General features: G+C 36.6%; 1 protein-coding gene across 4 annotated transcripts in view; it reads left to right on the top strand.

The window, feature by feature from the left end:
* Positions 1–21,138, top strand: part of CNST (consortin, connexin sorting protein) — a 115,848-nt gene that overhangs the window by 79,406 nt on the left and 15,304 nt on the right. For 3 of the 4 annotated variants that reach the window (XR_014296596.1, XM_082652500.1, XM_082652498.1), the window contains 4 exons: positions 1,839–1,860; positions 2,033–2,129; positions 9,495–10,387; positions 12,764–12,814. Coding sequence is in view for 3 of the 4 variants with exons in the window: in XM_082652500.1 (XP_082508626.1) it covers positions 1,839–1,860; positions 2,033–2,129; positions 9,495–10,387; positions 12,764–12,814 (1,063 nt within the window). In the remaining variant the exon portion in view is untranslated. The remainder of the gene's footprint in view (positions 1–1,838; positions 1,861–2,032; positions 2,130–9,494; positions 10,388–12,763; positions 12,815–21,138) is intronic. The other variant, XM_082652499.1, reaches the window with a different exon arrangement.

Raw genomic sequence — 21,138 nt, 5'->3', positions numbered from 1 at the left:
CACCCTCCCTATCCCACCCCTCCAGGCGGTCACAAAGCACCAAGCTGATCTCCCTGTGCTATGCGGCTGCTTCCCACTAGCTATCTACCTTACGTTTGGTAGTGTATATATGTTCATGCCTCTCTCTCGCTTTGTCACAGCTTACCCTTCCCCCTCTCCATATCCTCAAGTCCATTCTATAGTAGGTCTGTGTCTTTATTCCTGTCTTACCCCTAGGTTCTTCATGACATTTTTTTTTCTTAAATTCCATATATATGTGTTAGCATACAGTATTTGTCTTTCTCTTTCTGACTTGCTTCACTCTGTATGACAGACTCTAGGTCTATCCACCTCATTACAAATAGCTCAATTTCGTTTCTTTTTATGGCTGAGTAATATTCCATTGTATATATGTGCCACATCTTCTTTATCCATTCATCCTATGATGGACACTTAGGTTGTTTCCATCTCCGGGCTATTGTAAATAGAGCTGCAATGAACATTTTGGTACATGACTCTTTTTGAATTATGGTTTTCTCAGGGTGTATGCCCAGTAGTGGGATTGATGGGTCATATGGTAGTTCTATTTGTAGTTTTTTAAGGAACCTCCATACTGTGGAGATTGTTTTCTTACTTTCACAATTTCAGTATAGACACTTTTTCTGCCCTTCCCATGGAACTAATAATTTTTAATGTGTTACAAATGTTTTAATTATTTAAAAACAATTTTTTTTAACCTAATATGAGCATGACTTTGTTTTTCTTTTTTTTTTTTTCTCTTTTTAAATATAAGGTAACTTGCCAACACACAATTTAAAAGCTAGTCACATTGCTTCAGATCACTAGAGAATTTCTGGCTAATGAACAGTGGATAGTATAGTAAACAAAACCTCAAATTTTTATGCTTTAAATTTGATAATTTCCCAAAATTATACTCCTAAAATTTTTAATATAAAAAATATTTTTGAGTTATACATACATTAAAGTACCCAGCTTGATGAATTTGTACATGTACAGATACATAGTGTAACTACCAGTCTGACCAAGATACAGGACAGTCCAGCCCCTCAGAAATCTGCCTAATTTCTGTACAAAGTCAGTATCCATATCCCAAAGTAACTACTGTCTGAGTTCTATAACAGTGTGTTTGCCTGTTCTGTAATTTAATATAAATGTAATCACACAGAGTAGATTTTTGTATCTAGCTTCTTTTGCCCATGGTTATGTTGTTACATGTTATGGTAACTTGCTCTGCTTTACTGCTGTGTGTATTCATTATATGACTATGCAGCAATTTATTTATCCATTATATTGTTAATAGACATTTGGTTTGTTTCCAGTTTTTGAATTGTATGAATAAAATGGCTGTGAACATTTTTGTGTATGCTTTGTGGTGAATATATGCATTCTTTTATCTTGGGTATTTCCTAAAGTATAATATTTAAAGATTACTTTTGTTATCCTTTTCTATGGATAATGCATATAAAATTATCTTCCACCATAATTTTAGACTATAATGACATAAACTAAAATTTTAATAGTATCTGTGAAATGCTCTTGAAATACATTATTAGCAAAAGGTTGACACTTTTCCCCCCGAATCTCAGTATTTATAGCTTCTATGGAGGTTTTCATTAGTTATTGGCCATCTAAGGAGATTAACACATGAGATAGCTGCACTTTGAACTATGTGAACCAGTGGTAATGTTTCAGCAGTGGAAATGTTCTGTGCTAATATTAGAATCCAGAGAAGCTCTATTTTTTTTTTTTTACAGCCCTTTCAGTGACATTTGTTTGGAAGCATATTGCTGCTGTAATTTATTTTTTTAATTCTTTTTTTTCTCTCTTTTTTTCTACAGTCCTCTTTTATCCAAACATAAGGTAAGAGATTTTCTTTGAAAATGTCTATAGGAAAAATGTGTCATGTTTGTTGTATGGACTGTTTTAGAAAATAATGAAACCTTTCTCAAATTATTTTCAGCTTTCTAATTTAATGTAATAGTTTCCTCCAAAGTTTTATTTTTCTTCTTCTTCTTTTTAAAAAACTTTTTAGATAGCAGCTGTACAGAAGTCCCTGGGAAGGAAATGCTTTATGCAGTTAATAGTATCTGAAGATCCAAAGGAAAGAGGAGCTACAGCCAAAGAGCCGGGTATGTTTTTAAATTACAGGGGGATATAGGAGATATGCCTGCCTCTTATAATAAGTATTCTACAAATGTTAATCTGAGTTGCTGTGAAGGAGTTTTTTTGCGTATACCTCTCCTGCACAAATAGCAAAGCAAGACTTTTTTACATTGTGTAATTCTATTTTTAGATATCTAGTAGTAGGAATGATAAAATCTGAATTCTTGTAAAAACATAAAATTATTTCATGTTTTCAGTAGGTGGTTATATGTGTCTAACAGAATATGACAAGATTGTACAAATAAGCTCTGAAATAGAATTGGTTTTAGTGTATTCAGACATCCCTTTCTGTTAAAAAAAATCAATTTTTGTACAAACTTTATCAGAAATTTTTTCTGTAAATCTAGATATTATCAAGATAAGCTCTGTATCCTTATAGTTTATCTATAGTAATTTATTCTTTTCCTTTTTTTGTTGACTAACATATGGTATACTTTAATTTGTACATATATATTTCTATAGCATTCATAGTATATTTTATAGCACTGTGTCTTATGTCAAAGGTTAAAGATTTCTAGAAATTTTTTTTCTTACAGTAGTAATGTATGTTCATTATAAAAACTTTAGAAAATAAAGATAAATAAATATGTTTTAGGGCATTTATTTCTCCTTGTTTATGATTTTAGTACTAATTTATATTCCTGGGCTTTATGTTCCTGGGCCTGAGAGCCCTGATAGTAAACAGGCAGCATCAGGTCTTTTGACTTGAGATGCCTGAAGAGGTAAGATGATGACGATGACGCCTGCAATTTCACTTGCTTTTTTCTCTTTATGTTTTTTTCCCCCTAAATCTTATTTTATCCCCTCTTCTCTTATGAGGCAAATTTGGGTTGCCTTAGGTCAATCCTACTATACTCTGTTCTTCTTGTCTCTTTTTCCCAGTCATTTTTATTTTGGAAATCAGAATACAATGAGCTTCATAAAAATCTTAGGGGAAAAAGTCACAAAATAGTCACCTAGTTTGGGTGTGAATGTGTCTCTTTGCTGTGCACATTGGGAAGAAGGCTGTTATTACATGCTGAGTGTTTGAGTCTGACACTGCCTAGCACTAGCTTGGCACTACTTCTAGCTTGGCCTTTACTGCGAGATAGGAACTGAGACACCACTATCTCAGACAGGAAACTGAGATACCACGTTTAAGCCACTTGCTTGGTGCTTTGATTCACAACTAGAACCTGGGTCTTCTGGTTTCTAATTAAATTGCAGCATACTTCTGCTAAGTAAGTTGTGTGGATTTTCAAAGACTTACACAATGCAGACATTTCATTAATAGCCATTTTATGGGGAGGGTGTGGACTAAGTTCTGGAGAAAGAAATCTTGCCAAGTCTGATAAAATAATATCTTTTAAGGAAAAATGTCAAATGTCTCATAATGAGCCTACTGAGATTGGTTATTCTATGAATAAATACATAGAAATGTAAGAAAGAATATGAGAGAAAGAAATATGAAAATATTACTTTAAATGATTTGTATTTAATATATTGTCCTTGTTTTACCCCATATTCCTTATTTCTAATGTCTTACATGTTCTACAGTGTAGACTTTCCCTTTTCTTTCTCTCTACATATCTTGGTCTTAAGCTCCTTATATAATAAGTAACTTGCTTTTTTGTGTGTGTGGTGGTTAAAGACATTGTTTCTGGCACCAAACTTGTCTGGTTTGAATCCTCTCTCCACCACTTGAAGTTGTGTGACCCTAAGAGTCTTCCCTGGTGGTCCAGTGGTTAAGACTTCACACTCCCAGTGCAGGGCACATGGGTTCCATGCCTGGTTGGGGAACTAAGATCCTGCATGCTACACGGTGCAGCCAAAAAAAAAAAAAAGTTGTGTGACCATAAGCAAGTTGCCTGATTTCTCTGTCCCTCCCTTTCCTCAGCTCCAAAAGGTGGACATTAATAGTTCTTACCTCATAGGATTCTTATGAGGATTAAATTAGTAATTTCATTAAAGTTTAGAACAGTACCTGGCATAAGGTAAGAAAAATATGTGCTCACTGCTCTCATTACTCTTCCTCCACCACTTCCTCCTCATGTTATCACTACCCCCTACTTCTAGTATTCCATTAATGTTCTCTATGTGTTATTCATTGCTACTTTTCTAATTAATCTATCATTATTAAAGTCTTCAAGTAAGTTATGTAGTATTTTATATTTTCAAAATACTTTTATGTATATTATCTCATCTTTTCCTCCTAACAACCAATTTAAGGTAGGCTAAATCATTTTAAGAAACTCAAGGAAGGTAAGTGACTTATTCCGGAACAGAACTAATTAGAACACAAAGCTAAACCCTATTTTTCTGACCCTGAAGCCCATGTGTTTTTATTAATTTATATTTTAATTCATTTTATTAAGTAATATTTTATATGTAAAAATAATATGAAACGTACATACATTTTAACAATTGATAGAAAAATGAAGACCTGTGAACCTTGTACCTAACAAGGGACTAAATTGTCAGTTCTGTTACAGCTACCTTTGTGTTCCTCTCTATCCCATCACCCGCTTCACTCCATTCCTGAGGTAACCATTATCCTGAGTTCTCTATTTATCATTCCCTTCCCATTTTTAAATCAACTTTATTGAAGTACAATTTCCATACAATAAAATGTACCCATTTGAAGTGTATAATTTGGTGAGATTTGACAACTGTATACACTCATGTAACTACTACCCCAGTCAAGATATGGAACACATTCATCACTCCAGAATCTTTCTCCCAGCCCTCTTACACTCAGTCCCTCCCACCTCCAGTCCCAGGCGACCCAGTGCTTTCTCTTATTATCAGTGGGTTTTCCCTGTTTTAGAATGTAATATAAGTAGAATTGCTCAGCATCCTTTTTTTTTTGAGAGCCTCCCATATTGTTGTATGTATCATTAATTCATTTCCTTTCATTGCTGAGTAGTATTCCACTTTTTTGACCATACCACAATTTATTTATCCATACACCTGTTGATAGATATTTGGGTTGTTTCCAAGTTGTAGATATCATGAATAAAACGGTAGGAAGGTTTTTTTGTAGATACATGTTTTTATTTCTCTTGGGTAAAGAACTTAGGGTGGAGTCATTGGGTCATAGGGAAGGTACATGTTTAGCTTTCTAAAAAACTGTCAAATAGTTCTCCAACGCTGTTGTCCTATTTTATACCCCACCAGCAATATATGAGAATTCCAGGTGTTCCACGTCCTTGCTGACATTTAATGTTGTCGGTCTTTTTTTTCTTAAGTCATTTTAGTGGATATGAATGTCATTGTGGTTTTACCTTGCTTTTCCCTGATGACTGAGTATGTACATTTTTAGTTTTGAATTAGCCTCTGTAGAAGTTGTACTAATTTATACTATTACCAACAGTTCAGACTTAATTTAGGCACATTTCTTTCCAGCTGCTAAAATAGATATTAACATTGAAAATTTCTTTTTCAAGCCTGATATCACTCAGATGTTCTTACCTGATGATAATTAATGAGATACTCAGAAAATATAAGAAATGTGTTAATTCATGAATGCTTTAGTCTCACATCATGTATTGTATAGGGGATTTTTCCCTAAAGAGAATTCATGGGGGAATGGGAAATGAGAGAGTAACGCAAAGGTATGTGCATTTGTAGAGCATGTGTTAGAACTTAGGTTTAAGTCTAACTTCTCATTTTAGAACTACCTCTTTAATTTGGTATTATTAAGTATCTGTCATACACTCAGCTTTTATTCCATTTTTATGTCATCAGAGTAGAATTTTTTTTTTAGTACATCTTAAGTCAATGCAGTAGGGTTTAGTAAACTTACCTCACTAGATCTTTGGGTTCAGGAGAACCAATTAACAGAAATTCATGTTAATATTAACAGAAACATTAACAATAAGTTTTATACTATGATACATACTCGTAGAAAATTCAGAAAATATTTTTGGTTAAACATAGTGGATCAAACATTTACTTCCACTTTCTTTTTGGAACACTATTAAAATATCTGAAGGGGATCCTTAAAGGCAGAAAGCCAGAAGGATAGAACTGGCAAGGACCCAGCAGCAGATATGACATCCAGAAAATTTTGGAAGCTGGAAAGCAGATAGATGGGTGACACCTGGCTTAACATACCAGAGAAAGCCAGAAACTAAGTGTCTACAGGGAAAAGGTTGATTTCTGCTTGGGAAGGTTTGGGAATTGGAAGCACAGAGGGTACCTCTAAATTTAAGGGTTTAAAGTTGGGCTAAAAGACTGTACAAGAAGCATTTAGACCTTTATATTCTCCTTCTACCGAATCGGAGGCCTGTTGGAAGCTAGACACAATACAGCAGTGCCTTCAAAATTGCGAGAGAGAATGATTTCTAACCTAGAAAACTTTACCCAACCAAAGTTTTAGTCAAGGGTGAAGAAGTAAAGACTTTCAGATGTGAATAACCTTAGAAAGTTTACCTTCCATGTACCTGTTCTTAGGAAATGTTCTACTAAGAGAGGATAAACAAAGAGGAAGACCTGGGATTCAGAGAAAACAAGGTTTCCAAAATAGAGCCAAAATGAATTCCTAGGATCACTGGGAAAGGAAATTCCAGGATGATAACTGTGTAGCAGCCCTGGAGAGGAGTTCCAGGTCAGGGACTCAAGAAGGATATGTTTTAAAACTGATGGATTACCTCTTGGTACATATGCCGTAGTTGTACATCTGTCAGAGTTTGAAGACACATAGGTAAAGTTTTTTTTTTTTAATGAAGTAATGAGGCAGTTATCAACACCAAGGAAAACAAAGCATAAAGGAGAAAGGAAGACGTATCAGAGTACATAGTGTGGGTCAGTTGTGAATAATACTTACAAAGCCATAGTAACATAAGCATTTGAATATTGATTTGCCCTAGAATTGTGTTGAATTGTAATGGGAGCTAGAGGAGGAGAAAGAAAACATCATTGTTGGGGAAAGGAACCATGAGAGCTAACTCTCTTCCATAGTAGGAAGTCAGTAGGTGTTCTCTAAAACTGAAAAGTCAATAAATAACAATGTAAGTCTTATCTAGAAATGGAGAGTAAATATGAGAGGAAACAGCTAAAGGAATTGAAAATTGGCTGCCTCTAGAGAGCAGGAATCAGACAGATGGGAGGGTAAGGCAGCAGACTGTTTTTCATTACCTGTAAGGACAGGTTTTAAGTTTTTCCCCAAAAGCATGATTTGATACAACAAATTATAAAATAGCATATATTATGTGTGATTTGGAGACTGAATATGTATTAAAAATATCACTTAGATTTTATATGGCGTCAAACAAACTATAGCTACTCTCCTGATCTAGTCTGAAACTCTTGCCCTTTGCATCTTAAATTACTACTTCTTTTCATATTTTATATTGTTTCTAATAGTGGAATGAAGCAACTGTTTTCAGGCCAGTATTTATAAGTAATACATTGTACCTATGCGTAGTCTTTATTACACACCACTTAAGTGGTATCTTGCTTCATTAGAAACGGTACTTAAAGTGACTGTATTTTGTCTAAGTAACTATAGTCAGCCACGTCACTTTCTACTCATGTAATGGCATCTCAGGCTGATTCTCTAACTTTTCAGTCACTTATAGCTATTAAATAGTCTCATTTTGATTCTTTATGACTTAGTCCTTTTCAATTCCAAACTTTGCCATAACACTTAAATCTCATTATTCAAAGCTCTTCTCTGTCCACCAGCTCTGCAGGGGCTGGGAGCATGGTCTGCTCTCTGGTGAAGCTAGCTAGATTAGTGCATAGGACAGAATCCAGGCTATGGGGACGTGTGGTGGCTCCGGCAGGACCAACTGAGGAGGCGCTTACTTCCAAATTGCTCTCCTAGACATCTGTGGTCCTTTAGGTAACTGGCCCTCAGCTAGAGACAGCACACCCCGTTCCTCTGATGTGGGGCCCTCTCCGCCCTGTGTGTATGCTATTTACTCTCTGAATTCCATGGATGTGTTTTGAGGGCCGCCTTCTGAACCTTTGGGTACTGGGAACTTGTGGAGGAGAGCTTGGCCCCCTTTCCATCTGGCAGGGGCCCTCCTTGCTCTGACATCCCGCATCTTAACAGAGAGGCAGACCAGCAAGCTCAATGGTGAAGCAGACAACCTAATGGGAATTAAAATGTCCATGTGTTTTTTTTTTTTTTGCAGTCTTCCAAACTTTGAGTGATTCCTTGGGGTGAGACAAGACAAAGAATGCTGTACTCTCCCCAAAAGAGACCTATTTTTCCTTGTCCTCTCCTCATCTGATGTTCAAGTTAAGGCATTGGGGGAGGTAATACGAACTCTAATAAGCTCAGCAGTGCAGAGTTGAGGTGGCCAGACTCCATCCCTGATTCTCTGAAACCAGAAGATGGCATTTAAGTTCTGTCTTTTCTTTGGTATGGTACGTGCTGCCATTGCCAATTGGTAATTATTAAAGTACCAATAAATGAAAAACCAGGTAGAATATAATCATCACTATATTTCACTCTTGATTTTAACCTTTGGCCCATGATTTGTATAAATTAAACAATATATGACAAAAGAAAAAGTTAAAACTCCTGTGGTAGTTAGGAATGCTTAATCGACCAAAAACTCAATCATGAGCAAGCTTCTCTCTTATCTACTAGTTTATGCATTCAGTATATATTTTGTGAAAGTTTTTAATGCTTTAGTTTTAAAGTGGAAGAAAAGTATTTTAAATTGTTTTATTTAAAATAGAAATGGAAAGAAATATTAAAATTCCAAACCCATTTCTGCCTGGTACCAAGACTTATGCTTTATACCACTACCTTTGACTGCCTCCCTTTAAGAAGTTAAAGTAATTTTCCAACACATTAATTAAGGATGTTATTATTAAAGATATTATGCTTAAATAAATTTGAACAGAACAGACTTACGTTCCTTAGTTTAGTCTTAATAGATCAGAACCAGTATTGTTTTTCTTACACTTTAAATTATGTATTACATGGTTCATCATGTAAAAATATTTATTTAATATACCATGTCTTAAATACACTGAAAATAATTTTTCTACACTTTAAAATATTCGTTTAAATATACACAGCCAATAAAGCTCAGAAGAATATCTTCTAAACCTTTGAAAAAAATGACTTTTTCAATTATAATGAAGACTAAATTATATATTCATATTTTAACATGTTTTTGAATAATCTGTTAATTTTCATATCTAAAGGATTACTTACTAAATGTTTAGGATGTTTCCTCTACCTAAAGACACTATTATCCATCAGGTAGAATTTCCATTTCAGAGGTTTAGAATATCGTTGTGTCCCACATTTTATTCATGTCCTTTCTCTTCCCTCCTGTACAAAGTTGTTTTGAATCTTAAAACAGCTTGCTTTCCTTCATTTTCAGAGAGTGAAACTTGTCTTGGCATGGAATCAGGAAAAGAAAGCCAACATAAAAGAGAGACCTGCGAGAGCAGTCCCTGCTGTAATCAGATGGACAGGCAGGCAGATCCCCTGAGCCTTCCGGTAACTGCAGGGAAGGGCCACACGGAGGAGCCGCTCTGCAGCGCTGAAGCCACACTGGAGCTCCACGCCCTGCCCTTGGAGTCGGCAGGGAGCAGGTCTGGGCTACTCTCTTCAGGGCATGCTTGTGAGGATGACAGCCGCTTGCAGCTGACTCAGTCAGAGGCCAGCCAAGATGTGGCTGAAATAGAGGGCATTGCTAAAGACCCTAAGGTTTCCAGCGAGTCAGTGATAGAGCCATTGATTTTACCAGGCTCTGACCATATACCTCCTGCGTTGATTTCTGAGGGTAAATACTCACAGACGCAAAGAAAGGAACTCCAGTTGCTACTTGAGGATGCTTCTGAGGCGTTGCCCACAGACCAACTTGAGAACAATGAATTAAATGAGCTGCAGCAACCTGATCTTACAGACAGTGATGGAAAATCACCACAGGGGCAGACTGACTCAGAGGGCTCTGAGAGTGTACTTTGTGAAAATAATCAAGTATCTGATTTAAGTACAGTGCTTCCAGAAGTGTATATGGCCCCAGAGGAACAGGGAGATAAACACGAACAAGTCAGTAAGGAAACAGAAGACTATTTGAACAGCCTTTTAGAAGAATGCTTAAAAGATACTGAAGATTCCCTTTCATATGAAGATAACCAAGAGGAAGACGCTGATCTCCTTCAAGATCTTTCTCCTGAAGAAGAATCCTATAGTCTACAGGAGAACCTGCCTTCTGATGAAAGCTGTCTTTCTCTCGATGATCTTGCAAAAAGGATAGAGATTGCAGAGGTAAATTTGAGATTTAATATAAATATGATTTAATATAAAATACGATTAAAATGATGAAATTTGAAAGCACATATATGCTAAATATTGCCTTGTTTTTGTAAATTTTCCCTGGCCTCAAACATGAGGGGGAAATTTAGTTAACATAAATTTTTAATCATTATGTATAATCATGATGTTTATACCTCAAAAATTATATCGTATGCCTCTAGTATAGTAAGCATTATGTACCTCATTTTTCATATTCTTATGATTTTTATTTGGCAGTCCTGGGAATTATTAACAAAATAAGATTAGTTACATTCTTGTAAGGAAATCTTATTTTTCTTCTCATACATCTAGAAGATAAAATATATACTCACTGTTTCTTCTTATTATTAATGTATTTTAAAATTCTTTAAAACAGTATAATAGAATGAAGGAAACATTTTAAAATACAGTAAGAGTAGGAGATACTGAATGGATTTATAAGCTCTAGGTTTGAACAAACTTAATACTTACTGCTTGACTAAGTCAAATATTACAAATAATTCTAAGTTTTAAAGTTTCTCTAAACAGTAATTAAGCTAGTCAAAATCCAAAAAAGGGGGCAGGAGAGAATATCAAGATGACCATCCTCCTTTGTTTGATAATACAATTTTTTAAAGTTCAGGGGGGAAAAATAAAGCCATACCAAAACTATAGCGCCTCAGGAAGGCAGCCTGACCTAGTGGAAGGAGCAGAGTCTGGAGAGCCTTAGTTCAAATACTGACTCCACCAGTTATCAGCCTTATGGAGTTACTATCTAACTCTCTAATTCTGTTTACTTCTCTGAGAATTAGGTTGCTAATTACTTTTCTTCTTCTTCATCTTATATTTTTTTCCAAATAAGCTTTTAATTTAATTTATGTCCATTGTTTTCTAATTCTGCATTATCACTGGAAAAAAAAACCCATCAAGTAGAAAATGGAAATGTAACAAAGACAAAATAGACAACAGAATACATATGAAAATGGAACCCTGTGGAAGCTTTCTAAGATGATTACTGTTATGACTAGCTTCCTTTATTGCTATTTATAGTCAATTCTCCATCAACTATGATTTTTATTCTGAATTTTTTTCTTGACAAAATTAGATAAAATAGTCATTCTTTTGTTTATTTTAACTAGATCTTTTTATTGCCATTTATAGTCAATCCTCCATAAACTGACTTTTCTTCTTAATTTTTTCTTAAAATTATTTAGTAGTGCTTAATGAGTACAGAGTTTCTGTTTGGGGTGATGAAACTTTTAGAAGTAGTTTTGGTTGTGGTTATACAACATTATGAATGTAATTAATGCCACTGAATAGTACACCTAAAAATGGTTTAAATGAGAGTTTTCTGTTTTATATATATATACATATTTTTAAACCATAATTTTTAAGAATAGTAAAAAAAAAATTTTTTAATACAGCTAATAGTATAACACTGGACCTTCTCTTTTTTATTTTCATCAGACCTCTGGTACAGGGAATTATCAAGGCAGAAGTCACAACCATATTCAAATCTAGCTGTAATACCAAAAAGTTACCATTATCTGACTGCTTATTTTCAAGTTGAATCAAGCTGACCTTATGTATGGTCTAATTTTACTTTTTTAAGTATAAACTGTGAAGAAGAACCAGAGTACTCCTGTTGAGTCTCCCTGCCGTAAAGGACATTTGTGGTGTAGAATTACTGTTAAATTAACATTGTACTACAACTAAATGGAATAGTCCTTCCTCAAACTCGTAATGTCGGTTTTTCCTGTAGATAACACCTAGCTAGAGGTGGAAATTATATGTATGAACATTTTAAAGTTGTCTTTCCTGTGAAGTTACTTTTTATACATGATGGTCCCCTTTCCTAAAAATCTATTGGTCTGTTAAGTTATACTGTTTTAAAAACCCCGAAAGCTACATATGACTAACAAAACTAGTTTACTTTCCTATGATAATGCTAAACAGATTGTTTCTGAATACTTCCTTCTCCGTTCTGAAAAATATACCTTTAATAGAATCTGCCTGTGTCAGGAAAAGTTTTTAAAATTTCAAAACTGGAAATCACTATGCTTACTACTTCCTTAGTACCCTAAGAATGAAGTTTTGAGCTAAGTAAAATGTCCAGGTAACAGTGGGTTTGCTTATAAGTACAAACTTCTTTTTAATCCAAACACTGTTTATTTCGTGCTTTCAATGTAATTGTATTAGGGGTATCTTCATGTGTCAGGTGCTGAGGATAAGTGAGGAGTCAGATGAAGTTCTTGGCATTTGGGGACTCTCTGCTGCCACATTTGTGCATACTTTTGTGAATATAGGATACAGAACATAATTTCTTAATAACTAAATAATGTTCACGAATAATATTTTTCCTGCCCTCAGGAACCACTGAGGCTTGTGAGCCTGCTTTTCTCCACATCACTGTGCTATCCTGTGAGTCCTTCTCTCCCAAATCTATCATTTCTTCCTGTGAGTGACTCTGCCCCTTACAGATTTCCTTACTGCTTTTCACTCTTTCTACCACTGTGTTTATGGTAGAATATAATAGTACGTTCTCTCATTGCCAGTTTTCCCCTTTTCTCTTGTATCTCTGCTTTCATTTTCTTGTCATTTCTGCATTGCTCAGCTCTGGCTTCAGTGGAACTTGGCCTTGATAACCATTACCAGCACGGTGGAAGTGTCTGTTGTGTTTTTTCTTAAACAATTAGCTTCATCACATAAAGTGAAGTTTTTGTATAAAATCTCATAGAGAACTGAAAATATGTACACTAATTTAATTCATTAATGTAGAGACATGTGGGGGACGTCCCTGGCAGTCCAGTGGTTAAAACTCTGGGCTTCCACTTCAGGGGGCACGGATTTGACCCCTAGTCGGGGAACTAAGATCCCACATGCTGCATGGCACGGCCAAAAAAAAAAAGACGTATAAATGAAACTTTTCTAGGTTTTGGAAGCTTTTCCAAAACCGGAGTAATTTTGCTAAGTAAAACGATAGCTTAATATCTGAAGCATTGGTGTTCTTTCTTATGTAAAAAAGGTGACATACTGTCATCAAAAGTATAATCTCTACTGTTTTACAAAAGCATCAAAAACATTTATGCTCATTTCATAGATTTTTGTTTTTTTAATATTTTATTTATTTATTTGTTTATGGCTGGGTTGGGTCTTTGTTGCTGTGCACAGGCTTCTCGAGTTGCAGTGCGTGGGCTTCTCACTGCAGTGGCTTCTATTGTTGCGGAGCACGGGCTCTAGGAGCATGGGCTTCAGTAGTTGCAGCACACAGGCTCAGTAGTTGTGGCGCACGGGCTTAGTTGCTCCGCGGCATGTGGGATCTTCCCAGACCAGGGCTCGAACCCGTGTCCCCTGCATTGGCAGGCGGATTCTTAACCACTGTGCCACCAGGGAAGTCCCCATTTCATAGATTTTTTAAGAAAAAAAGTTTATCACATGTAGAGCGTCAGCAAGTTAGAGAGATTCACTTATTTATCCCCTCATTAAGTAATTTTTATATGAGTAACTTCTGTGCGAGTGCCATGATATTACAGTTGCAGTGATTAAAAATTCAGAGAAGGATGCTGTATGTATGAAGCCTCAGTCTAACAGTTGTCTGGTGGCAAGTGTTACCTGTTTGCTGAATTTGAGTATCCCAGTTTTTAGAAAAAGATGAAATTTTATCCCAAAACCCATAATATACTGACATTATTTTTTTTTTCATTTTATTTTTTGCGGCACAGGGGCCTCTACTGTTGTGGCCTCTCCTGTTGTGGAGCACAGGCTCCGGACGTGCAGGCTCAGCGGCCATGGCTCATGGGCCCAGCCGCTCCACGGCACGTGGGATCCTCCTGGACCGGGGCACGAACCCGTGTCCCCTGCGTCGGCAGGCGGACTCTCAACCAATGCGCCACCAGGGAACCCCCTGACATTATTTTAATGTCAGAATCCAAACCCCTTTGACCCAGGAACCTAGTAATGCTAATAAATCATTGACTTGCTGTGTTCTGGAACCTGGGAGGGTTACACTGTCTTCTCTTTAAACTCTTTAGCTGTTCCTAGCATCAAAACCTTAGAGAGGAAATACGTTATACAAGTTCAAGTTGGCATTAGGATCCAACCTCATATTGGTAATAAAAGTCCACTCAGCGTACAGTAGGCTGTTTGTTACATGTGTGGGGATGAAGGAGTTGTTTTGTTTTCTAAATAAGTAACAGGTCAAGTATTGGGTAAATTTTACAAAAAGTAATCTATTCACATTGAAAATAGTCATAGTATGTAATTCCGAGGTCCCTTTGTGAGCAGATTTTAGCAACATGATGTGCCATATGGAAATAAACCATTCATTTTTCTTCATTTAACATATGTGTGTGTGATCTGTTTGCAGAGATGTCATATGTTCAGAAAACTATTTTAAATGCTTCAGATTCAAGTGATTTTTGTTTTTAGAAATAATATCCTAATGTGATAGCTGGAGAAGAAGCCACTTTACTACTGCTTGGGTCTTTAAAAAACTTTCAATCTGAAAGAGGGCAAAATATGTTCCCTACCCCCTCTGTCTTTATTGGCAACATTTACTTAGATATCTTCAGGTCTACCTGTCTCACAAGAAACACAGTGGGGGAGGACATAACCTAGAACTTTCTGACGGGGAGAAAGATGAGAGCCCAAAATTGGTTTTGAGTTTGTCTTCAGAGAAGCTGTCTAATCTAAGTGACTTCTGTGCAATATTCATCTCTGTCTCTTGGCCAAGATCAGGAAATTTAAGTTACATTAAGACTAGCCACTGTGGGATTCTCTTACCAAGTTAAGATGGGAGGCTGGGACTAAGCAGTAGGATTTTATGAAATCATATAGTTAGCTGGTCTTTGGATCTTAGACAAAGGAGGGTCTTAGAAACAGCAATCATGGTGTTCTTGAATGGCTCTTTTAAGGGGAGCAGGGGAAGTCCAGCTTCCTCACAAAAGAGGAAATATAGTCTTCCAATAACATAAGAAGGTTCATGGGTTCATGGAAAATGTTTGACCCAGGACTTATGTAAGTGTCTAAATGAACCCCAAAGGATTATCCAGGGATTACCTATCTTTTCTTTGTGCCAGATGGTCTCGTCTTTGCCTTTCTTTTTCATCCTGCCCTTTAAATTTTCTAATTAATGAATGCTTCTCTTATTTGTCATGTCTCTTGCACCCAGCTCCTTTTCTTTTCCATTTAAATCATTCTTTCAATTTATATCTTTACTGCCTCTTCCTGGGCTTTTGCAATAGCTACTTAATAAGTTTCCCCATTCCTCATTTTCCTCTCCAAATGGTCTTACATTAGCACTGTATAAACTTAGGGTCTCAAACTGATACCCAAAGGGACCAGTCAGACAATAGTAGTAGTAGATGAAATGATTTAGTTGTAGGTGATAGGGAGAATAGAATGTTCCCATGCCTTGTCTAGAAGGCTGAATAGCTTTTTGAAATACTGTAGATGAAACCAAACACACCTGAGGGTCTGGGTCTAACACATAGACTGTTAATTTAAACCTCTGCTATAAAATAATTTTTGCTTGTCAGTCTCTTCCCACGACTCCATTTGGCTCCAGGATGAAGGCTGTACTAAGTGGCTTGTTATTCAGGACAGTTGGTAATCTGGCCCACTTCACCTTTCCAACACCATCTCCTGCCGTTCCTTTGTTCTTAACCTATACTGTGGTCAGCCTGGCCTCCCTGCTGCCTTCCGGATACACCTCACATATTGTCACCTCTGATCTTTACCTTCTGTCACAGGTGATGAACCCTTTTTCACATATTATTTCTTCTCAACCCTCAAGATCTAGTTCGTGACTTTTTAGCACAGAGTGCAAGGCACAGTGCCTGCCATGGTCCGTACTCAATAAATGCTAGCTGCTGCCATTATTTCGTGATCACTGAAGTCCATAATGAGGGGGGGGCTTGAACACCATTCCTCCTAAAGTCCTGTCTACCTGTAATATTCCCTTGTTATTATAGGACACACACATGCGTGGGCGCATTGCATTGGATACTAAATTGCAGACTCCTTAAGCGCAGGGATCTTGTTGAATACCTTCTTGTATTCTCTACAGAGCCAACACAGCCACCTATACACAGTAAGGCTTCCTCCTCGCCTCCCCCTTTTTTCTTTTTTTTTTTTGACCTAGTTCACTTAGAAAAATAAATTACCTTTAAGGACAGATTTGATTATTTTAAGGGAAATAGCTATGTTATTCAAATAAGTATAGGCTAGGTGCTGTCTTTATATAAATTGCTCATCTATGTATTCATTTGCTCTTTGGCACATTTCTTGAGCACCTACTGTATTGCAGAAACTAAGGAGGCACCCGTGAACACAGATCAAGTACCTGCTCTCGTCACACTTACTCTTCAGAGGGAGAGACACATAATAAATGAGTTCACATAAAAACAAACAGTACAGTTTCATATATTGGTAGTGGCTCTGAAGAAATCTCAGCAGGGTGGAGGGGTGTAGAGAGACTGAAGTGGTGGGTAGGATGGAGGAACAGGCTCTATTAACCAGGGTGTAGGGGAAGGCAATGGGAGGGCCAGCAGGAGGGCCAGCACATCTGGAGCACAGTGAACAGGAGAAGGACAGTAGGAAGTCCAGGTGGAGAAGGCAAGCTGGAGCTGGTTCCTGTAGGGCCTCATAGACCAGGGTAAGGAACTGGAATTCAATTTAAATGGTGCTAGAAGTTTGAAATGGATTTTGAACAGAAGATGTGACTTGATTTGTTTCCTGCCTGCTCTATGGAGACTAGCAAACTGCAGGTAGGGGCCAAAGAAAGGCAACCAATCCAGTTATTGCAATTATTCAGATGACAGATAATGAAGGACTCAGTAGTGATGGATGTGGTGAAGATATATTTTTGAAGGAAGAACTAAAAGGATTTGCTAATGGATTAGATATGAGGTAGCGTGGTAAGGAGCAGTTCTGAGAGGAAGAGAATCAGGAGTTCTGTTTTAGAATCTACCTATCTAAATGATTTACTGGGGCTTAAAAAGTGGGATGCTATCTTGATATTCTTACCATTTCTTTTCCTATTTTATACTTATTAAATTGTCCCTTTAAGCAAATAAAAGCTAGTTACAAAAACATGAGATAGTACCTAATCTACAGACTTAGGTACATTATAAAACTCATATTTTTATTTTAAAAAACTTTTTTCCTTTTTATTTATCTTTAACACCTTTATTAGAGTATAATTGCTTTATAATGGTGTGTTAGTTTCTGCTTTATAACAAAGTGAATCAGCTATACATATACATATATCCCCATATCCCCTCCCTCCCACCCTCCCTGTCCCACCCCTCTAGGTGGTCACAAAGCACCGAGCTGATCTCCCAGCAGCTATGCGGCTGCTTCCCACTAGCTATCTATTTTACGTTTGGTAGTGTATATATGTCCATGCCACTCTCTCACTTTGTCGCAGCTTACCCTTCCCCCTCCTCATGTCCTCAAGTCCATTCTCTACGTCTGCGTCCTTATTCCTGTCCTGCCCCTAGTTTCTTCAGAACCATTTTTTTTTCTTTAGATTCCATATATATGTGTTAACATATGGTATTTGTTTTTCTCTTTCTGACTTACTTCACTCTGTATGACAGTCTCTAGGTCCATCCACCTCACTACAAATAACTCAATTTCATTCCTTCTTATGGCTGAGTAATATTCCATTGTATGTATGTGCCACATCTTCTTTAGCCATTCATCTGTCAATAGACACTTAGGTTGCTTCCATGTCTTGGCTATTGTAAATAGAGCTGCAGTGAACATTGTGGTACATGACTCTTTTTGAATTATGGTTTTCTCAAGGTATATGCCCAGTAGTGGGATTGCTGGGTCATACGGTAGTTCTATTTTTAGTTTTTTAAGGAACCTCCATACTGTTCTCCACAGTGGCTGTGTCAATTTACATTCCCACAAACAGTGCAAGAGCGTTCCCCTTTCTCCACACCCTCTCCAGCATTTATTGTTTGTAGATTTTTTGAAGATGGCCATTCTGACTGGTGTGAGGTGATACCTCATTGTAGTTTTGATTTGCATTTCTCTAATGATTAGTGATGTTGAGCATTCTTTCATGTGTTTGTTGGCAATCTGTATATCTTCTTTGGAGAAATGTCTATTTAGGTCTTCTGCCCATTTTTGGATTGGGTTGTTTTTTTTTTTTTTTTTTTGATATTGAGCTGAGCTGCATGAGCTGCTTGTAAATTTTGGAGATTAATCCTTTGTCCGTTGCTTCATTTGCAAATATTTTCTCCCATTCTAAGGGTTGTCTTTTCATCTTGTTTATGGTTTCCTTTGCTGTGCAAAAGCTTTTAAGTTGTATTATGTCCCATTTGTTTATTTTTGTTTTTATTTCCATTTCTCTAGGAGGTGGGTCAAAAAGGATCTTGCTGTGATTTATGTCATAGAGTGTTCTGCCTATGTTTTCCTCTAAGAGTTTTATAGTGTCTGGCCTTACATTCAGTTCTTTAATCCATTTTGAGTTTATTTTTGTGTATGGTGTTAGGGAGTGCTCTAATTTCATTCTTTTCCAAGTAGCTGTCCAGTTTTCCCAGCAACACTTATTGAAGAGGCCGACTTTTCTCCATTGTATCTTCTTGCCTCCTTTATCAAAAATAAGGTGACCATATGTGCGTGGGTTTATCTCTGGGCTTCCTATCCTGTTCCATTGATCTATCTTTCTGTTTTTGTGCCAGTACCATACTGTCTTGATTACTGTAGCTTTGTAGTCTGGACTGAAGTCCGGGAGCCTAATTCTTCCAGCTCCATTTTTCTTTCTCAAGATCACTTTTACTATTTGGGGTCTTTTGTGTTTTCATACAAATTGTTAATTTTTTTGTTCTAGTTCTATGAAAAATGACACTGGTAGTTTGATAGGGATTGCATTGAATCTGTGAATTGCTGTGGGTAGTATAATCATTTTCACAAGGTTGATTCTTCCAATCCAGGAACATGGTATATCTCTCCATCTTTGTATCATCTTTAATTTCTTTAATCAGTATCTTATAGTTTTCTGCATACAGGTCTTTTGTCTCTTTAGGTAGGTTTATTCCTAGGGATTTTTATCTTTTTGTGGCAATGGTAAATGGGAGTGTTTCTTTAATTTCTCTTTCAGATTTTTCATTATTAGTGTATAGAAATGCAAGAGATTTCTGTGCATTAATTTTGTATCCTGCTACTTTACCAAATTCATTGATTAGTCCTAGTAGTTTTTGGTAGCATATGTAGGACTCTCTATGTATAGTATCATGTCATCTGCAAACAGTGACAGCTTTACTTCTTTTGCAATTTGGATTCCTTTTATTTCTTTTTCTTCTCTGATCCCTGTGGTTAAAACTTTCAAAACTATGTTGAATAGTGGTGGTGAGAGTGGACAACCTTGTCTCGTTCCTGATCTTAGAGGAAATTGTTTCAGTTTTTCACCATTGAGAACAATGTTGGCTGTGGGTTTGTCATATATGGCCTTTATTATGTTGAGGTAAGTTCCCTCTATGCCTACTTTCTGGAGGGGTTTTATCATAAATGGGTGTTGAATTTTGTCAGAAGCTTTTTCTGCATCTATTGAGATGATCATATGGTTTTCCACCTTCAATTTGTTAATATGGTTTATCACATTGATTTGCATATATTGAAGAATCCTTCCATTCCTGGGATAAACACCACAGATCATGATCCCTTTTTTAATTTATTTTTTATTTATATTTTATTTTTTTATACAGCAGGTTCTTATTAGTCATCCATTTTAAACACATCGGTGTATACATGTCAATCCCAATCTCCGAATTCATCACACCACCACCCCCAACCCCCCGGCGCCTTCCCACCTTGGTGTCCATACATTTCTCCCCTACGTCTGTGTCTCAATTTCTGCTCTGCAAACTGGTTCATCTCTATCGTTTTTCTAGGTTCCACATACTTGCGTTAATATACGATATTTGTCTTTCCCTTTCTGACTTACCTCACTCTGTATGACAGTCTCTAGATCCATCCACATCTCTACAAACGACCCAATTTCGTTCCTTTTCATGGCTGAGTAATATTCCATTGTATATATTTACCAAATCTTCCCTATCCATTCGTCTGTTGAGGGGCATTTAGGTTGCTTCCGTGACCTGGCTATTTGGAAACAGTGCTTCAATGAACATTGGAGTGCATGTGTCTTTTTGAATTATGGTTTCCTCTGGGTATATGCCCAGTAGTGGGATTGCTGGGTCATATGGTAGTTCTATTTTTAATTTTTTAAGGAACCTCCATTCTGTTCTCCATAGTGGCTGTATCAGTTTACTTCCCACCAACAATGCATAAGGGTTCCCTTTTCTCCACACCCTCTCCAACATTTATTGTTTGTAGATTTTTTGATGATGGCCATTCTGACTGGTGTGAGGTGATACCTCATTATAGTTTTGATTTGCATTTCTCTAATAATTAGTGATGTTGAGCAGCTTTTCATGTGCTCCTTGGCCATCTGTATGTATTCTTTGGAGAAATGTCTATTTAGGTCTTCTGCCCATTTTTGGATTGGGTTGTTTGTTTTTTTAATATTGAGCTGCATGAGCTGTTTATATATTTTGGAGATTAATCCTTTGTCCATTGATTCGTTTGCAAATATTTTCTCCCATTCTGAGGGTTGCTTTTTCATCTTGTTTATGGTTTTCTTTGCTGTGCAAAAGCTTTTAAGTTTCATTAGGTCCCATTTGGACCACCAGAGGTCAATCAAAAAAAATCTTGCTGTGATTTATATCAAA

This window comes from Grampus griseus (genome assembly GCF_964374135.1).
Source record: "Grampus griseus genome assembly, chromosome: 1".
NCBI classification, from domain to species: domain Eukaryota; kingdom Metazoa; phylum Chordata; class Mammalia; order Artiodactyla; family Delphinidae; genus Grampus; species Grampus griseus.
Note: the sequence above shows the minus strand (reverse complement) of the source record. Positions and strands in the feature narration are given on the sequence as shown.